Source organism: Rhagoletis pomonella, unplaced genomic scaffold (assembly GCF_013731165.1).
Source record: "Rhagoletis pomonella isolate Grant_MI unplaced genomic scaffold, Rhpom_1.0 Rhpom_scaffold_00009, whole genome shotgun sequence".
NCBI lineage: Eukaryota > Metazoa > Arthropoda > Insecta > Diptera > Tephritidae > Rhagoletis > Rhagoletis pomonella.
In genome coordinates this window covers 38,181,733-38,203,331 of record NW_023458563.1, presented here as the reverse complement: position 1 = coordinate 38,203,331, position 21,599 = coordinate 38,181,733, and the positions used below count along the sequence as shown (strand labels likewise).

General features: G+C 39.0%; 1 protein-coding gene and 1 long non-coding RNA gene across 5 annotated transcripts in view; one reads left to right on the top strand and one right to left on the bottom strand.

Moving 5' to 3' along the window:
* The window catches only part of LOC118745773 (synaptotagmin-7), a 431,457-nt gene that overhangs the window by 228,501 nt on the left and 181,357 nt on the right, over positions 1-21,599 (top strand). For all 4 annotated transcript variants that reach the window (XM_036479437.1, XM_036479439.1, XM_036479440.1 and 1 more), the window contains 2 exons: positions 1,570-1,654; positions 3,499-3,801. In XM_036479437.1, coding sequence (XP_036335330.1) covers positions 1,570-1,654; positions 3,499-3,801 — 388 coding nt within the window. The remainder of the gene's footprint in view (positions 1-1,569; positions 1,655-3,498; positions 3,802-21,599) is intronic.
* LOC118745775 overlaps positions 20,056-21,599 on the bottom strand; it is a 47,055-nt gene continuing 45,511 nt past the window's right edge. Inside the window, exon 4 of the long non-coding RNA XR_004993707.1 lies at positions 20,056-20,508. This is a non-coding gene — a long non-coding RNA (uncharacterized LOC118745775). The remainder of the gene's footprint in view (positions 20,509-21,599) is intronic.

The window sequence follows — 21,599 nt, the reverse complement described above, 5'->3', positions numbered from 1 at the left end:
TTATACTAGTACGTATGTATGTATCCACTAATATATTTTGAATTATTACTTTGTATGCACAGTATAAGAAATACCTACAACATACAATACCTACATAAAATGTAAAAGCACAAACAATTGTAATGAGGATAACTGTCTGCGGATGGACAAAAATGGTATAAAAGGAGCAGTGCTAACAAGCATTGTTCATTAGCTAGGCATACGTGGCACGCGTCGCAACGTGGGTTACACGGGTAGTGGAAGAGGGATCAACCTCCGAGACTATTATTGTATATTCGAAGTGGGCTTTAACCACTGAGACTGGTGCTAGCTGTAGGGTTTAAACCTACTCTAGTTCTATACTTTAGAGAGTGGATATAGCGAGAGTACAGCAAATAAAGAGGCTATAAACGAGAAGCGAGTGTGTTCTAATTTCTCGAGGAGATAGGGCGTTTACTCCTTACAGGACCCTGGACAACCGAGAGCTACGCCCAGCACTCAGGAAAGTCCGTTACAGACTGTACAATGTTAAGTGGCTACAATAAAAAAATATATATTTCTTTAAAAACGTTGTATTTCTGTGAATTAAACAAAACTTTAAATTTTACATTATATTATGATAGCTATGATATCTACTTATGTACATATGTACCATTGCGAATTAATGGGTAAGGCTTCCTCAAGTGGGCACCAAATTTACCAAGATTAATATTTTTCAATGATATTCAGGCAGCGCCGAGTTTTGTAGTCGAAAAGTACACTGTGTAAAACTTTGTTGCAAAATACCAAATAGTTTTTTGACAGCGTGCGGGGCCGACTCTCGTGGCTGTATCGCGCGCAATACGCGTTGACTTCTTGTGCAAGGAATGCACGTTTCAATCGTTCCACTTTTATTTCTCATGCTCAAATTTCGCATGCCCGCGACCAAACTATATCGAAATGCAAGCATTTTTTTCATAGATAAATGCAGAAATGTTTATTACATAAGTTGTTGCTAAAAATTTTCCTCCACGAGGCGCGGAAATTGCTTAAATGCTCAATTTTTCATAAAAAAATATTGAAAAGCAAAAAAATATATATTTTTTAACGCAAATAATTTCATTGCATGGTTTAATATTTTTTTAAATCTGCACACAAAAATTTTTTTACATTCGGACACCTACTTTCAAAGAAAAATAAAAATTTCTAAAACACTGCAAAAATTTTCAATTGTTGATTAAAATAAAACTATTTGGAATTTTGCAACAAAATTTACACAGTGTACTTATCGACGTTTTCAGGTCGGGGCCCACTTGAGGAAGCCTTACCCTAATACAAGGTGGTGTTATTAGACCAGCAGATTTCTTCTTCTTTCATTCGCCTTACATGTATTTTGTTTTTGCTTTTACTGATTTGACAGCAGACCTATGAAAATCAAAAACAAAATGCATGTAAACTTTGGGGCGAATTGAGATTTTGGCATAACACGCGAAATACAAAATGCATGGCATTGTTGTTTTTGTATTGTTGCTACCACCTTGTATAAATTCACCTTGTTATGTACATTATACATTTATTTATAACAATGAGAGATTTTATATTTCGCTTCAGAACAACAACACAGGCGCAAAATAAGCCTGTTAGCAGCTCGAGCACAAGTGGTGGCAATGAGAGTGCCGGAGCTAAGGATGCCGCGGTAAATACATTTAATACCTACTAAAATTTCACTATTCTGAATTTTGTTATACCTTCAAACATTTGCTTATATGTTAATTTATATAGGACGATTTTTTCGACATCGTTCCCAGAAGATTCGGATTCTACATAGAATGCTAAAAATAAAAGTCGATTACAATTGATTAAGCGGAAGATTGCTGTATTAAATGTCATGGTTATGAGAATTTTCGAAAATTTGTTGTCTTTTGATATAAAAAAAATAAATTTATGGTTCGGAAAATAATTTTGATAATAAATTTTTTAAATATTGTTAAGTTTTATTGTTTCTGTTTTTTTGCAAGTTTTAGTTTGATTTACATATAAAAAAAAGTACCTACAGTCATTTCACCAGTTACGATATTAAAATGTGCATACTTACAATTTGCTTTGTAGCGCCATTTTGCGGTGGTAGCAAGGATACAAAAACAAAAACCACATGTATTTTGTATTATGGGTGTTATGTCAAATCTCAATTCGCCCAATAGTTTACATGTATTTTACTTTTGATGGGTTAATTGTTTAACAAACCCCGTGTAAATCCAAGTTTCAAACTTTGTGCAGTATTTAAAAAAAAAAATCAACGAACCTTCGTAAAAATTTCGAGCTTTTTTAATTAGATTTCCTACACTGATTCTTAGTATGCAGTTTGCAGCCCATTGAATTCTAGTAGAATAAAGAATAAGTTTCAAATGGATAAAAAATACAATTTCTTCCATATAAAAATAACCTTTGTATATTCGTTATATAGAAGCAAATGGGACAAAAAAAACCATAAAAAATCAACACAAATGTTTAGTTATTTGAGACTTGTACCTTATTCTACTAGAATTCAATCAGAATCGTTCTAGCAAATCTAATTAAAAACGCTCGACATTTTTACGAAAGTCATTTGATTTTTATTTTTAATATTCTACACGGGATCCGTTAAAGAATGAGCTATATTTTTATTAAAAAAACATAACCAAATTTAAATAACAAAAAAATAACATGTTAAAACTTGTCAAATTGTGATGCGGCTATAATTTGTTCGACCACTATATGTATTAATAAGGATTAATCAATCAACTACATACATTAAAATGTTTAAACAAAATTTGATTCCGAGAGATTTTATACATATATTTTTTTCTTTTACAACCCCAAGTGTGAAGTGAGGTGACATAAATTTGCATGTGATATTTTTTGGTTAATATTGCTTTAAATGAATTTTTAACGCAAATAAAACATGAGTTTTATGTCGAATATTTATACTTTATATTTTGACTTCAGTGCCAACTCAGGGTAGATTTTTTGGAAATCTATGACTAATTATGTTTCAGCTACATACGCCAAATTCGAACCAAATTGGGCCATAAATACGGGTTTTCAAAAATCTCGACCCTAGAGCCACCTAGCAAAACCATTTTTCACAGAAATGATTACCGCAATTTATTAACCAACTTATGTTGCTATCTTTAGTTATCAAAAATTCCTTTTATCACAACTGATTGCAGTAAAATTCAAAAATATATTCGCAATCTACTCGCTCAAAATATATTTTTTTAGAAAATTTATGTATATATATGTTTTATATATTTAAGTTGTTAATAAAGGGGAAAAAATATTAATTTGCATATTAACTTTGTATTAAATAAAAATAGCTTCCTTTAAAATTTCGCAGGCTCGAAATTGACTTTCGAGCTATGGTCTAATGAACTTTTTTCATAGAATTTTATGTAGAATCCGAATCTGCTAGGAACTATGTAGAAAAAAATTTACCCGCCTTATTTTACCTCGGATGAGTATCTCATAAATAGTAATACATTTAAACCTGTTTTATTTCAGAATAAGAGCATTTCAATGACCGATATGTATATCGACAACTCGGAGCCCAGCGAGAATGTTGGCCAAATACATTTTTCCCTGGAGTACGACTTCCAAAATACAACATTGGTATTGAAAGTTTTGCAAGGTAAAGAACTGCCAGCTAAAGACTTGAGTGGCACATCTGATCCATATGTTCGCGTTACATTGTTGCCTGATAAGAAGCATCGTTTAGAGACCAAAATAAAGCGGCGCACTTTAAATCCTCGTTGGAATGAAACATTCTATTTTGAAGGCTTTCCCATACAAAAACTACAGTCTAGGGTAAGAACTGCTTGACTTCTTATGAAGGAGCTCCTACTTACATACATAGATGATAATATATTTAATACTCAAAACATTAAGCTTAAAATTATTTCCATAAAATTTCCTTATTTTAATAGTGTGGCTATAATAAAGAGATACAAGTAAGATAATTGCGATTCCATCGCTTTACGAACACTTACAGACAGAGTTGAGAATCCAATATCACCTAAGAGAGGACAAAAATTTGATTTTATTTTAATTTGTCTTCATCCAGAATACACTGAAATTTCAACATTATTTCAGAAAAATTAATAAAATCGTATGTTATTATCCTATTGCTATCGATTGTAATGTCAAATATCAGAAGTGTCCCTGATAACTCGAGCGGACTGTTCCTATTAAATATGTATAGATGTGCCAACTAGTGCTACCGCTGAAAATTTTTCGAAAGTCGCAAAAAAGTGTCACAGCCGAAAAAAGTGTCTTCAAGTAATTCAAATCTTTTATAACATGTACTTGTATATGGGCTTTCATTATTTTACCTTTCGAGACTTATTGGGCATATTCATAGTCGAAATAAAATCGAGTCTAAGGTTAGTTATACATTTTTGACATAATATTCAATCTGTAAAAAAGCTACACCAAACATCAGAGTCGACTTTATTTCATCTATGAGTACTATCCCATTATTTTTATTAAATTGCTAATGGAGATTATCATTTTCTATAAGAAATATTTTTGTATCTTAAAATAAAAACCTATTGATAAGGGATATATTATAAAGCCGAAATATGCATATTTGGTATTTATTATGAAAACAAAGTTGAAGTTAAAAAAAGTACTTACTTAAGTATGTATAACACTTCAGTTACAAAAAAGCAACATTAGTAGATAACAATTATTATAACGAAGTTTAGACTTTTAAGTTTGTACCTTCTTCTATATATTTTTCTAAAACAAGGCGCTTATTCTTAGCGATCTACAAATCGTACAGAAACAAAATATACATCAAATTAAAGTGCTCGATCAGAAACTTTGCACAAACTTTTCAGATTTAATATTCACTGAATCACTTACGCAATATCTGCCTGGAAAGATTTTAAACTTTTTACACGCAATTTTTACAAAGCATTGCTGGGTTCATTTCGATTGGCGGCGTCTCAGCGGTACATAAGAGAATGAAAAATGTTTCCTTGGGTTGGAGCCAGTGTTGCCACAACATTTTTTTATTTTTTACCAAAATCACCGGAAAAAGTTACCAAATTCAACAAAAAATTACCAAACTTATTTTATGTGCAGAACTGTACAAACATGCATATCGAGCCCTAACCGCCAAAATAATGTAAGCGACATTTTTTAAAAATCTTCTTTGTGGTGCAGAAATATTCCTTGAGCATCTAGATGCCTTTTTGCATCAAAAATAAAGTTTTGAAAAAAATGTCGCTTACGTTATTTTGGCAGTTAGGGCTCGATGTCCATACATATATATATATCCGAAGGTACCAAGCTTTTCTGGCAATCCGCGCTCCATTAACCTAAAATGTTTACAAAAGTTTGTTGAATTTTTTTAAATATTGAACAAAGTTTGAAATTTGAATTTGTTTGAGTTCTGTTAAAGAAAGAACAATATTTTTATAAAAATTAACCAAAATTAAATTACAAAAAAAATAATATTTTAAATCTTGTCAAAATATGGTGCGGCAATAATTTTTTCGACCACTGTATGTAAACAAGTGACAAGAAAATATATCAAAAATTCAACGCTTGAAGAAAAGCTTTCGACTCACATATATACGGTCGCCGGGTACACCGTAAAATTTATGGCAATTGAAAAGTTGACGAACTGACAGGGAAAGGTAGGACCACCCAAAACCTTCCAGGAAAGGAAACGGTGGATATACTTAGCAATAGCCACTTTCAAGTAGTTTGTTAAAGAACACACCATTCTAGTAGCCAAGGAACGCTGGAATAACTTTCGCCTTGCGAAACTTTCAGGATTACCTGGTATTTCTATAAAAGGAAACGCTTACTAATGTGGATTCAGAACCAATGCTGACCTATTTGACATGTAAGACCGTATCGAAAAAATTACCAAATTGAAAAATAAATTACCAAATTACCAAACTTGATAAATAAAGAAAAAAATTACCAATTTTGGTTAAAAATTACTAAAGCGGCAACGCTGGTTGGAGCTGCTTCGGCCAATAACATGATTCATTAATACAAGGTTCGATAAACTGACAGTTGTCTCTCTCGCACCGCTCCCTTAGCAGTGGCACCGTGTTGCTTCTTTGCAAATTTACTTGGAAAAAGTGTAGCTTTACTGTGAAATAGAAGTATAAGCATTTGGGCAATATGTTTATTTGTACATATATGCATACGAAGCACATTTAACTGATGATAACATAAATTGTTTTTAAATTGGATGTTTACATAAATCTCATAGTAGTTTCATTTTAATTTTGAGTCCTTTTGCAGTTTTTATACAGCTAAATAGCACATAAATTATGTAAGTCACATAGATATATTAATATTTCGTTCATTATTTGGTTTAAAATGCCAGATTTCCTGCAAATACATTAGAGTTTACAAAAGGAATTTCACTACTAATTGCCTACTTTGCGTACTTTTCTACTACCATTTTCGCAACAGGGGTTTACATTATTGCCCTTTCTCTGTCCTTCATAAATGCAACCTTTTGTAAGTGAGTGTCAAACCGCGACTGTCAATAATTATCTAGCCTTGTATTATTGAATCATGAACCGATAGGAAGAAAAACGAAAGATTGATTTATTTTTTCCCTCCTACGCGCTTCAACGCATTTCGCGTCTCAGGGAATCTGTTTTTATTAAACTAGCAGACCCGGCGAACGTCGTCCTGCCTAATATGAAAATATTTCACTTTTTTCTAAAGGTGCCCACGCTCACCGACGTGAGACACAATTTACTGTTGATAGAGAGAGAGAGAAGCACGCGTAAACGTCGCATGTACACGGTGGTGAGTTTTCATTTACAAGGCGCTCTCATAAGTTTGATCGTGTCAGCTAAAAGCTCAGTTAGTCTAGATTTAATTTCCGTAACTTATCTTAACTTAATTTTTTGGCCAACCTGGTAGACTGTGTTTATACACGGAAACTTTTGTCGACGCGATTTTTCACATTCCCTTTTGGTGTTGCTCGTTTCATTTACACACGGCGATTTGTGTGTATGCAATTGTTGTTGTCAGCTGTGAACATCGGTTCAATTTACACAGACGAACGAGAGCACAAAGCGTGTTCCTCGTCACGCTCTCTCCTACAAACGTCGAGTTGCGGCAACAAAAATCGCCGTGTGTAAATGAGCACTTATATGAGAAACTGTGTTGGCGGTTAGTTAAAACTTAACTTACCGTAAGAAACTTAAGGACCAGTAGATTTTAGGTTCTTAAGTTACGGCCTTACGGAAATTGAGAGGGGTGAGAGAATCAGGCTTGCCAGACTCTGGTTTTTGTATTTCTTAAAAATAAATGAAAGCACACATTTTTGTTTGCATGATTTTTTTGATGTAGCATTTTAGGCGGCGAACTGTTAAACAGTTGAAAGAGAAAATACAAAAACAAAATATTTCCGCTCTTGGCTTAAGTTGACGTGTTGAGTAATCACTGATGATTTCTTACGGTAAGTTAAATTAAGTTAAGTCTAGACTAACTGACTGAACTAGACTGAACTTTAACACGTTAACGTACGTTTGCGTCAGTGACACGATCAAACTTATGAGAGGGCCATGTAAATGAAAACTCACCACCGTGTACTTGCGACGTTTACGCGTGCTTCTCTCTCTCTCTATCAACTGTAAATGGTATATGTTGCTACGTCAAACAGACACGGCATACGTACACGTCGGTGAGTGTGGGCACCTTAAGAGTCTTATTTAACGAATACATATAAACGAGGGAATGAAAAAAGTGGCATTCAGGAAATTTCGGAGGCACAGTATTATAATAGAAAGCCACGCTTATGTTGATAAAATTTTTCGGGCGAAAATAGAAAATAACAATAAAAGTTAAGGTGGTCATTTACAAACAGTTACGCATTTTTTCATTGTTTCTTTGCTTAAACTTTTTTTCAGGTTGATTATCGAATAACCTGAGCGGGAGAAATATTTTTATATGAAGTAGGTAAAATATATCAAAAATATACGGTTCGCAAAAGAAAACACAGCTTTGTTAGTGGCTTATTATTTGGATCGTATAATGCTGTTTTTAATTTTTCGTTTTTACCACCATAAAAAAAATTAAAAAAGGGTGGACAAAAAATAGCACTTCGTTTGAAAATGGCCCACATACATATCAATTGCTTTTCCCCTGCTGAATGAACTGTAAGTGCAACTATGTGCTTCGATTTTGCAGTTCTCAAGCTTAATTCTATATATATAATAAAATTGTAAAGGCCCGATGTCTGTACATTATAGATATTAAAGAAATATTAATATGGGAGGTCTTTATTAGAGCAACGGACGCCAAATCAACAGTTTTTAGAAATTCTGGCTGTCTGTCTGTTGGTATGTTTGCACGCGCATCAGTCAAAAACTAATGCATGAAAATGAATGCACGGGGCTATTCGCAAATGCAGCAAAACAAACATAGATGCGCAAATTGGGCTTTTCCAGCAATTATAGTTTAGAAGTAAAAGACACCGATGCTTTGGTTTACTGCATTTCCGAATAGGGAACACTTCTCACCGCTGCATTGCTAGAGGTCCAATTTAAAATATTGAAAACAGTACTAGGAGGCCATATTTGTAAATTTCAGTTAAAGGAAATTGATACGATAAAGTAAATGTTAAAGTATGGCTGTCAAAAGTAAAAGGTTAAAGAAAGCCTACTGCCATGCCTACACAAAACCGTTGGGCTGAGCGTTTTCTGACGCCTAGCGTTAACGCCGAAGTGCAAAACCTAAAACGGCGTTTCCACGACAACCGTATCACGTGGTTCGCTCTCTTAGTTATGAATGGCGAAGCAACCTGTTTACACGACACATTCGTGATTCACTTCGCGTCTCTGCTTCTCGTTCTTTGCTTTATGTTTAATGTGCTGTTTATTGTGTATTTCAACGGTGGAGAAAAAATTTGCAGTGGTTAATTAGCTAAATCAATAGCTTTAACGAATCTAGCTCTTTTTTCAATGTTTGTGCTGGTGGGGATGTGTGTGGTCTATGTGTTTTGACAGCCGTTATCGATAAAAATTAGAGAAGACAACGATTTGTTCTTGATTCGCATGTTGATTTGATCTGAATCACCTACGAATGAAGTGATTCGCTCTCAAAATTTTGTATGGCGAATTACGTGATTCGGTTCGTAATTGGGACGCCAATCACGAATGAGAGAGCGAATTACGAATGGGAGAGCGAATCACTTGCCGTGGAAACATCGTTTAAGCAAAAGCGGCAACGCTACGTCAAATGAAGGAATAACACCAACAATAAGCATAGGTTTGTTTGTGTGAACTACGAAAATGACAGTTTCGCCCTTTCCTGCAGCCAACTTCATTTCCTAACGCCCTGTCAAAATCGGATTTTCTAGCCGCTAACCGTTTACGCTGCGTTATTGCTTCATTCAAATTGTTTGGGCATGAGAATTTTTTGACAGCCAGATGGCTGTTACAGGCGAAAATATTTTTGGAAGGTTACCACCTAATTTAAACTTTTAATTTAATTTAATCATTAAATACCTACAAATACCCGGCCCGCTTAGCTGTGCCTTAAATGTAGTTTTGTAACCCTCTCCCAAAACTCGTATGGCCTCATTTATAACATATATTTAAAGAGTTGTTGTTGTAGGCTGGCCGATCTTCTTGTGCAAAAAAAAAACACTTCTTCTTCACTTCTTTGCCCACCGTTTCGCTAACTGCCTTAGCATCATCAGGGGCGATTCTTTATTACAAATATCAACAAAAACAGGAAAAGCAAGGTTATTTAAAATAGAAATTGTGATTTTTTTGTACATGTAAAAATTAAACATTTGTAAACAAACATATATTTCTGTTTTGTAAACAAACACAAACACAGGTTTTTTGACTTATTTTTTTATCGCATGACTTACATAAGTACATAACGTCCATTGCGTCGCTGTCACCGTCACCGGCAGTTGTCAAAAAAGCTGATTCGGTGTATTTATATGAAGTAAGTTACGTGAACAAGCTGACGGTGACGGTGACGGTGCCGCACAAATTTGCTGAACTCTCAATTTTGCTTATGCGATTGCGTCAAATGACAACTATTCAGTGTTTTGTTTACATGTTTGAAAGTAAATTTTTCCAGTTTGTGAAAATTTTAATATTTATGGAAAAACGAAATGTAAAAAATAATGGAGGAAAACCTAATAAAAGAAGTGAAAAAGTGAAATGCAAATTTTCTAAAGAGTATCAACGAGTTAATGATTTTTCGGGCGAAATGTCAAACGAATTGTGTGTAACTTGACGCGTAAGCATCGTTGACAGCGATGGTGACAGTGGCGGTGACGCTGTCGCAATGGATGGTATGGTATTCACAAATATACATATAAAATATTAAAACGTTAAATACATTGAAAAAACATAAAAACATAAAAAACATTGCTACCATCCATCTGTGGTAATTTCGCCTAACTAAATATTCGTTACAAACATAACATATGTAGTAAAACAGCTTTATTTCTATTAATTTAACAGTCTTTAGCGTTTATTTTCCACACAGATTTCACAACATTAAAATTTAAGGGCGAACTACGCTTGAAGGCGGTTGGTTTAACAATAAATTTCTGTCCTATCGTTCATCTTGTCGAAGTCTAGTTTGGGGTGTGTTCAGTGCGGTCCGATCGTTCATTTCGTAGTCTGGTGCGCATGGTTGCATTCGTCCACAATGGTATGCCTGTCAGGTCCGTTCCTTTAGTCCGTCGTTCCAATCCCACATTCGGCCATCCTGCGCGATCATTCGGCCTCGGATGATGGGTCCCACCTTTTCATGAACTCAGCGACTGTGATGGTGCGGTTCGGGCCTTCATGGTCCCCGACCTACTTGACCGTGTAGCGTCCACGTCTCATAATTTTCACGACCTTATATGGCCCAAGGTATTTGGCTTTCAGCTTTAGACCCGACCCGTACTGCGTTCGCTTGATGGCTACTAGCTCGTCGGTTGTGTACTCGGTCTCGGCTTGTCGGTGTCGGTCATACGACCTTCGGTTCTCCGCTCGGATCATGGCGAAGTTGTCCCTTGCGCGGTAACGCACTTCCTCTCTCTCGATGTCTAGTTCGTCGATGAGCCCGTTCTCCAGTAGCTCCTGCAACTGAGGGATTCCCTTCATCCGCATATCCAACCCTGTCAATATCATGAACGGTGAGGCCTTGGTGCTGCGCGGCGGTGTGTTATTAATGAACTGCTGGACGTGATCAACTTTCGTGTACCAGTTTCCGGGAGTCTCGTGACTCAGCTTCGCTATCATCGGTACCACTATGCGATGTATCCGCTCAACCTGCCCATTACCACGAGGCACTCCCATCGCTATTAGAAGATGCTCGATCCCCTCACTCTCGCAGTAATCTTTGAAGAGATTGGAGGTGAAGGGTTCCCAAAAAGTGCTGACTGCTTCCGCAATCGGTCAACCACAGCTTCTGCGCCGGTGTTCTTTGTCGGGTATAGCCAGACGAATTTGGAGAAGGCATCTATTACGACTAAGATGTGGTTGTAGGCTTTCCTAGTCAGCTCCATCGGTCCGACATGGTCAATGTGGAGGGCACTCAGTGGATTGTCCTCCTTATTAATGGGGTTCAGGAAGCCTTCCTTCTTGCCGGCCCTGGAATAGGTAACGATGCACTCTATGCAACTCCTGATAATCTTGACCACCTTTGCGTACAGCTGTGGTATAAAGTATGTCTTCTCTATAGCGTCTTGCGTCTTTTTTGCCGAGAAGTGGCCTTGCTTATGCGCCACTCGGATGATCTCTTCCTCCATAGCCGACGGCACAACTACGAGCTCCTTGATGGGATCTTTGTAGAGGATGTCGTACTTTACATAAAAGTCGTCGAAACTGTCTTTCTCCAACACTTTGCGCACAGCTCGAATCCAGTCATCCTGCTGCTGGGCCTGCTTCAGACGGTGGCGTAGCGAATCCTCCAAGATCAAGCATGAGACTCGGCTAAGGGCGTCGACGTGACGCATCTTCGTGCCGCTGCGGTGCTCGATCTCGTAGTCGAAATCCTGAAGAAACATCGCCCATCGGGATACTCGCAGAGGAACATCTCGCTTCCTCATCGTCATCGTGAAGGCATTGCAATCGGTGACGATCTTGAACTTGATTCCCATGAGTTACACTCGCCACTTCTTTAGCGCCTCTACGACTGCTTAGACCTCGAGCTCGTATGAATGCAGCTTCTCCTCGGACGGCTTCGTCTTCCGGCTCATATACTGTATTGGGTGAAACTCCTGGTCGCCGACATCCTTCTGCAACAGGACTACGCCGTAGGCAACCATGCTGGCATCCGTATGCACTTCCGTTACCGCTCGCGGGTTGTATAGTTTTAAGACTGGAGCGCTTGACAGCGCTTGACAGCGCTGACTTTAGCTGCTGAAACTCGGCTAGCTGGTCATCCTGCAGTGAGAACTTCGCGTCCTTCCGGAGTAAGTCGGATAGCGGTTTCGCGATCACAGCGTAGTTGTCGACGAATCTGCGGAAATACGATGTGAGTCCAAGAAAACGTTGCAAGGATTTCCTATCGTTTGGTAAAGGAAAATTAATAATCGCGCTGGTTTTTGCTTCGGATGGCTGTATTGTGTTGTCCGTGATAATGTATCCGAGGAACTCGACCTTCTTCCTGACATTTGTTCCACTTAACGCGCAAACCTTCCGTCGCGGCGACGCTCAATACTAGCTCCAACTTCTGGATGCCCTCGACTTCATCCTTGGAGGGAATGATCAAGTCATCCATGTACACCACGATGTGCCGCTACGTACCAAGTCGTTCAAAGCTGCGGACACAAACCTCTTAAATACTGCCGGCGAATTGGATATGCCAAATGGCACGTACAATAACTCGAACTGTCCGCTGTGCGTTACGAAGGACGTGTACTTCCTCGGTTCTGCTTCCACCGGAACATGGAAGAATCCATTTAGGAGGTCGAGCGTGGAAAAAACGTTGGCTCCCAGCAGCTGTTCGATAACGTCATCGATCATCGGCATTGGGAAATTATCGCGAACGATCTTTTCGTTTAAACGCCTGTAATCGCAACAGAGGCGTTTGCTCCCATCTTTCTTGGCCACGACCGGTGACGCGTAGTTTGAGGTGCTCGGCTGTATAATGCCTTCTTCCAACCATGCAGCTACCTGGTCCTCAACTATTTTACGATCCGCATAGGACAAACGCCTTGGTCGTTCAAATACTGGAACATCGTCCGTCAACAGGATCTTCATCTCCACCGGTGATACGGAGTTCTTGGTTGGCTTGTAGGCTGCTATCAAACTCCGTACCCTGTCTGCTCGCTTCTTACTTAGATGTGGAAGATCCACCTCGTATTCTGCATCCTGTTCCGTTCCTGCCGCCATACACATGTTTCCAAACGCCGCTTGCAGCTCGCTTATGTGACTCGAAGGTCTCTCTTCGCGAAACTTCACACATTGCGCACCTCGCTCGTATACACTTGCCTTGCCTGGAGTCGCATGCTCCCGTGGTGATCTCACGATCCGACCACACTTCCCCGCATCCGAACGATGTCCACTGACACCACCTCGCATCTCGTCATGCCCACGCTCAACTCTAGCCGCGTCTGGCTGTCTAGCACTCTCTCGGAGTCTCCTAGCTGCGTCCTTGATAGCTTTGCAGACGAAGTCCAAATCCTCTCTGATCGAGTCTCCAAGACCCTCCTTTACCTGCCTACTGGCTACAACCTCACGCGCCACTGCACCTTCGCATCCTCGCGCCCGCTAGGCTCTGTCGCCTTGCTCCTAAACACGGCGCCGTCTTCGCTCACGATGAGGTCGACTTGCTTCAGAACGTCCTTTCCTATCACCATGGAGTAGCTGAGATCACGCTCCTTCGTCACATGGAATGTGATGTCCACCGCAATACCATCGATGCACATGGGTAAACTAAAACAGCCGATTGTTGTCAGCGCGCTGTTCCCTATGCCCACCAATATACGCTTCTCTTTTCTTTATTCGACACCGAGGCCTAGCATCACCAACGTGTCGATACGCATTAACGAAAGGTCTGACCCCGTGTCAATCAATGCCGAGACTGTTCGGTTAGCTAACCCAAAAAATATGTCTTTAAAAATTAAACCGCTTTTGTTCACCGCCATTATGTTGGCGGCGCTCTCTCGCTTCGCCCTGTTCCCAGCATTTTTGCATTCGTTGGCGCGGTGCCCTCTGTTACCACACTTGAAACAGATAACAACCTTACGCGGACAGTTCCGAGCTAAATGTGAACTGTCGCCACAGTTGAAACAAACAGCGCCTTTGCGTGGACAGTTCCGCGCTAGATGTGAGCCATCACCACAGTGGAAACAACGCTTGCCAATCGCGCCACTACCCGCGGGAACTCTGGCCGAAGATGTAGGTTGCATTTGACTCGCGTTTGAAGACGGAGGTTTATTTGCGCGTACTTTCTCGAAGATCTTGATTTGGTCCTTCAGCTCCTTGATGTTTCTCGCCTGATACAAGTTGCTCTTGTTTATCTTGCTGTCTGGGATTCCTTCGATGAAATATTCCATCAGACTGGAATCGTCCAGGTCAATTGGTTTGCCGATCTCCATCATCGAGTACAAATATTCGCGCAGATCTTCGCCCGGACGCTGACGGCGATTTCGGAGGGTGCGGTGTAACTCGACTGCAGAAACGCGAACTCCAAACTCGGAACGCAGTGCTGATTTTAGCGAATCCCAACTGCTAATTCCGTTCTGGCTTCTTACGATAGTATAATGAACAATGTGTGAACTAACGAGCGTATTTAAATTGCATGAAATTTCTTTGCTCAAAACAAACAACAAACTTATTCACTTAGCTGAGCTACGTATGGTTCTTCTCCCTCGCCGTTGTCTAATTACTCGTACTCGTACTGTACTTCGCTTGTTAACGTCCCTCGTTGACGATGCTACCTGGCTCAGGCACCGTTTCGCTGCCGTGTTAAACACCACTATGTACGCTGCTTCGATGCGTGCGTTTGCTGCACTCGTCCCTCGTTGACGGTGCTACCTGGCTCTGGCACCGTTTCACTGTCGCGTTAAACGCAACTCGGTGTTCGCGTTTGTCGCTGGACTGCGCGCACGTCGTTTTGCGCACACTTGCTGTTGCGCCCACTTTGTCGATGCGCACACTTTGCCGATGCGCACACGTTGCTGCGCGCACTTTGATGCCGCGCGTACTTGGACGCTGCGCACACTTGCTGTTGCGCACGCTTACTGCTGCGCGCACTTGGATGCCGCGCGCACTTGCTGTTGCGCACACTTACTGCTGCGCGCACTTGGATGTCGCGCGCACTTTGACGCTGCGCACACTTCTGCCACGTGCGCTTCTCTGCTGCGCGAACTTTGTTGCTGCGCACACTTCGCTCCCACGCGCGCTTCCCTGTTTAACGGGCTTAGCGGTGCCCTCGATTGCCTCTACAGCTTGATGGCTGTACCCGGAGCAATGCGCAATATTGTAACTGTATCTTGGGTAACGGACCTAACGGTCTGCGAATGGCGTGGTACAGTTTCGCTATATACGCGTCGAAAAGGGAGATTTTTATGGCTGAAATCGCCCCACAGTCACACACAGTCGAATTCCGTATAAACCCGTCACACACGCACGTTGTCTGCAGGCTTTTACTATAACACCGGTTTTTATTTAAAGTACAATCTTAGAACGCACTATGTATGTACTCGTTGGTTTGGCCGAGTTGAGATTTTTCACGCAACCGAACATAACCGTTTGTTAGCGTTACTCCGCGAATAGCGGTTTGTGTGGCGTGGCTAGCTCAAATCGCCGTTACTTTTTCCAGCTATAATTTAAGCGAAATGTTTTCTTGCATAGGTTTTTTCGTTTATAAATTTTGATTTAATGATCGTAGGTATCAACTTGTGGTTTGAAACTATTAAGTTTTAATTTTCGGCACCGGCTAGCCTATCGCACACGCACACACAAGAAACATACATACACACGTATGCACACGCACAAAAATTTTCGCAAAACAGTTCTTCCACATTCACGGAGTGGATTTTATGCCACTTCACGACACCACTTTGTAGTAAAACAGCTTTATTTCTATTAATTTAACAGTCTTTAGCGTTTATTTTACACACACATTTCACAACATTAAAATATAAGGGCGAACTACGCTTAAGGCGGTTGGTTTAACAATGAATTTCTGTCCTGTCGTTCATCTTGTCGAAGTCTAGTTTGGGGTGCGGTCCGATCGTTCATTTCGTAGTCTGGTGTGCATGGTTGCATTCGTCCACAATGGTATGCCTGTCAGGTCCGTTCCTTTAGTCCGTCGTTCAAATCCCACACATATACCTGGCAACGTCCGTACTGTGCGGTCACTTAAACATTCGCTTGAAAAAATTTCCAAAGTGTATCTCTTTTACAAAGTGCTAAGCAATTATAATTTGTGTTATTCACACCGAAAAAAAGTTTATTGAGGCCGAATTCCAATAAATTGACATGATTTAGTCATAAAGTGCGTTGATTGAAAAGTGTTATTTTGTCGGCCTTCGTGCATATTTGCATATTTTGGTGCATTATTGTTGCTTTTGCGTGAGAGTGTAAGGAATATCGCATTTGTTTGTTCATTTTGCTTTCTTTCGCGCTTTACACACACCTTTGTTTATCATCGACAGTCGCTTTCTTGGTGACAGCTGATTTTGCTAACTCAGTGGCTTTAAAACTGTTAAGTTCAGCACGGTTTCTAACCATTGAACTTCACTAAGTAAGCCCACTAGCTATTAAACTGCCAATTACTGTGAGCTTGAAACGTTTTCGTACAATACATTTATAATTTCGCTATTTTTATTCTTTTTTAATAAAATTCGCTGAAAATGTCTTGTCTGTTCGAAAAATGTAATGTAAAAGCCGGTTCGGACCGTTTTGTGGCGTGCTACCTTTGCGATGAACTGTCTTATTTAAAGTGTGCTGGATTAATGGGAGAGTTCTGGATATGATTATTGGAGACAATGGACTTCGCTGGTCATGTCCAAAGTGTAAAAAAAACTGTTGTGGATCTCTGTAAACTATTTAGAACCGCTAGAAATGGATTTTCGGAGATAGGCAGCTAAAACTTCTCAACGAGAAGTTCAAGAAGTATGATCAGATCAACTCTATTAGTAATAACTTAGGTAAATGTCTGGATTTAGTTTTTGTGGACTACGTTTCCAACGTCACAATAGCCCCTAGTTATGCTTTGATTACACCTGTCGATTCTCACGACCCACCACTAGAATAGTCCTTGATAAATTCACGCTATTCATGTTGCTTTACCCGTAAAAAATCAAGAGCGGAGCGATAGTCATTTAAAACAGCAGATTATAGTAAACTTAGGTTAGAGATATCGAAGATAACTTGGCCCCAGTATGATGGGAATGCTGACAATAGTGTCTTACATTTTAGCAATTCCTTACGCAATATTTTCAGTAAAATCATTCCTCTTATTAAGGAAGCTAACGTAACGTCTAGCGCTCAGTGGTTTACGAGCGAATTAAAACGCTTAAAAAATCAAAAATCCAAAGCATTTAAGCTTTTCAAAAAATCTGGCTTGTCTTCTTACTACTCTGCGTACTCCATTCTTGGGCATAAATACAATGTATTGAACAAAAAGTGTTACAATAATTATATTAACAGGGTTCGACTCAATATAGTCTCTAATCCCAAATCGTTTCACGCCTTTGTGAACACAAAGCGTAACACTAACGGTTATCCCTCAACATTGAAGTTAAATGACTTAGTCTCCAGTGACGAAAATATTATTGCCGATATGTTTGCTGGTTTCTTCAAGTCAAACTACTCTGCCAGCTCTACATCTTCCCAACTAAATTCGAATCTATCTAGCTACCCCTTCTTTCTGCCATCATTTGATTGCATCCGAATTCCATCGATATCTGCTGCGGACGTCCTCATTCATTTGAATTGTTTGAAAATTTCATATACAGCTGGCCCAGACGGTATACCCACAAGTGTTCTTAAAAGTTGCGCAGAGTGTTTGTATAAGCCTCTGACAAATATTTTTAATGCTTCCCTAAAACAGGGTGTCTTCCCATCTTCCTGGAAGGATTCGTTTATCTTGCCACTTTATAAAAATGGAAGTAGGACTAACATCGTAAACTATAGAGGAATAGCGAAGCTTTGTGCTATTCCTAAAGTTTTTGAGGCAATCGTTACGGAAGAACTATCTCACTCTGTTACTTCTGCTATTGATCTATCGCAACACGGTTTTTTCAACTGTATCCAATCTTCTTGAATTCACTACTTATGTGTCTAATGGGTTTAAAAACAATCTTCGAACGGACGTGATTTACACTGATTTCAGCAAGGCATTTGATAAAGTATCTCATTCAACCCTTATATATAAACTTGATCCAATTGGTTTCCCTCCTATTCTTCTCACCTGGCTTTCTTCTTACTTAATGGATAGGAAACAAAGAGTAATTTTTAAAAATTGTACCTCCCGGCCAATACATGTCACGTCCGGCGTACCTCAGGGCAGCCATCTTGGTCCCGTCTTGTTTATTTTATTTATAAATGACCTTCCTAAGGTGTTGAATTACTCGAAATGCTTAATGTACGCTGATGATGTTAAGTTCTTTAAGTACATTAGTACTGCAGAAGATAGGGAGCATTTGCAAGCTGACCTAACCAGCATTTTCGAGTGGTGTGAAGCAAATTCCATGTCACTCAATTTGAAAAAGTGTAAATCCATGATCTTCTCTAGAAAATCGTTCTACCCAAATTCGTATATGATATCTGACCACAATGTTGAGCAAGTGACCAATTTCATTGACCTAGGTGTAACTATGGATCCGAAACTAGAATTCAAGTCTCACATAAACTCCTGCGTGATTAGGGCTAGAGGATTGTTGGCTTTTCTTAAGCGCTGGGCCAAGGAGTTCAACGATCCTTATGTCACTAAAGTTCTCTTTACCTCTCTAGTTAGACCGATTTTGGAGTATGCATCTATAGTATGGAATCCTAGTTATCAAATTCATAGTGACAGGCTCGAATCAGTGCAGAAACAGTTCCTGTTATTTTCCCTCAAAAATTTATGTTGGGACTCGTCTAAAAATCTCCCACCCTACAAGGATCGCCTGAAGCTTATAGATTTGCCGACGCTTCAGAGTCGTAGAGAGATGCTTGGTGCTCTTTTTTTAATTAAATTAATGAACGGGATGGTCAGTAGTCCCTTTTAACTGAGTGAAATAAATTTTTGTATTCCTAAAAGACCCACGAGACATTTTAAACCTATTGTGTTGAGTTTTTGTAAATCAAACTTTGAAATGCATGATGCTTTTCGGCGTTTATGCCAAGATTGTAACAGACATTATGATTGCTTCGACACATCTGAACCGCTTTTTGTAATAAAGAAAACTTTGCTCAACAAGTTAACTAAATAAGCTAATATCTGTAACCGTGAACGAAAAATTACACAATATCTATACTGCTTAGTACAATTGTAACGGCTTCGTATATTTTCGCGACCGCGTAGGACAATACGAGCAGGGGTCGGAAACTCGGCCTTTCCGACCCCGCCCAACAGTTCGTCTATACCGCGGAGCGGAAACTAGGACTTTCCGCCTGCCTCACATACAAAGTAATGACTACGGGAACATGGATCGGAAGCTCGGCCTTTCCGAACATGATCCACGGCCTGTAAACAGCGCGGAGCGGAAACTAGGTCTTTCCGCCCGCCGCACACAAAAGCAGACTGGAGACTAGGCCTCGCCAGCTACCCAAATTGCTATTGTATATCAATATTATCTTTACAAGTTAATATGTATAATTAGTTCACTATGTAATATATCATACATACTTAAATATCTAAATCTTTTTATCTCAATTGTCTGTATGAAAACATTTTTCTGTAGACTAAATAAATAAATAAATGTAAGCAGCCGCGATATCCTCCGTGTCCTCCTTCTGGTTGATTGTTTTTTTCCCTTTTCTGTAGTATACGTAAACTCTCTATTGGGTATCTTACCCGTTCCCTCTTCTCTTTGTCCAATATTCTGACGTTAGCTAGATCAGCTGTATGACCACTGGTAAGTACGTGTTGTGCTAGTGCTGTGCTGTTTTTCTTTTCCTTTATGTCGGCTTCGTGCTCTGAAAGGCGAACGCCTAGTGCACGTTTTGTTGTCCCTATGTAAACTTTGTTGCAGTCTTCGTTTTCTTTGCCTATACATGGGATTTCATAGACCTCGTTGTTTTGTTGGTGGAGCTTGATCGGTGTGAAGATCGAAGATAGTGTGCTGTTGGTTCGGTATGCCAATTTAATATTACGGTTGTTGGTGGTTATTTCGTGGTCAAGTTGTTGATGGAACTTTGGAATGTAGGTCACACTATGATATCGCTTTGTTCCGTCTGTTGTTTTCGTGGTTGGCATTTTGTTTTGATCTTTATTTATCTCTGTTACTTTCTGTACGATTAGGCTTTGTACTAGGTGGTGTGGGTAGTTGTTACTTGCGAGAATTTTCTTTATTTTACCTATATTCGTCTCCATAAATTGTTGGTGGCTAGTGGTGGTAGATCGACCAGCCTAGAACAATAACAACATATAACAAAAAAACTCGATCAAAAGCTTACAAAGATATCACAAATATATTTAAAGAGCTTTATGAAGTAAGATTTAAAAAACAAATTTTTATCTATGAACCATTGTTAATTTTTTTGAGTGTGGGTGTTAGTTAATATCTTTTCGAAGGTAATCAGAAAATATGTAAGGTACCGACTTTCTCTTGGAAATTTGATTTTTAATCTTATAACTGGAGTCTACTATCGCACCCTTTCCTCAAATGTGTATTAATTCAATATTCAAATACCGTTTATTTATCTAATTTGAAAAAATTTGCCTACGATACAAATATGTACTGCAGTATTAACTAATATTGTGAGAGGGAGTAACCATGATAAAAACATAACAAGGTAAAACCATTGAGAGGTAGTCTGACGTTTGCCAGCAAAATAATTTAGAAATTCAAAACTCAAACTCACACACACATTCTCATTTTCAATCTCAAACAACAACAATTGTGAACAATTTAGTTTTTTTTATTTTCAACTAGATTGCCCTCACCCGCTTCGCTGAGTGTATGAGATTTTTACTTGCTACATGGAGTAAAATTTATTTCAAGAAAACTCAATTCAAAAACAGGAGGTTAAAAAGTTGTTTAACCATCTTCAAAATATTTTCAAACTAAAACTTTCTTAAACTTCTCACTTGTCATACTTTTTCAATTAACTTATCCCCTGAACTCAATTTGAGATTTTAGACGGATGAAAACCCCTTACATGTAGTTTTGAAATGAAGCCCTTTCAAAACCATTTCGACTGATACTCATATTGAAATAAATCATTTAAATTATTGAATAGTTTGAATTTAACCTTTTAAATAGTTGGCAACCTTTTAAAACCCCTTTCGTCTGACACTCATATTGTGATACATATTCAAAACCATATCGATTCATACCAATCTATACTAATATATATTTTTAAAGCGGTTATTTTTTGAGTTCGCAAAGCTCGAGAACAGCCGAACCGATTTTTTTTTTTTGAAATTTCGGGCACATACTTCAGACGTCCCAAGGATTATTCTAGGCTAAAAAAATGTTTGATATATAAAGGGGGCGT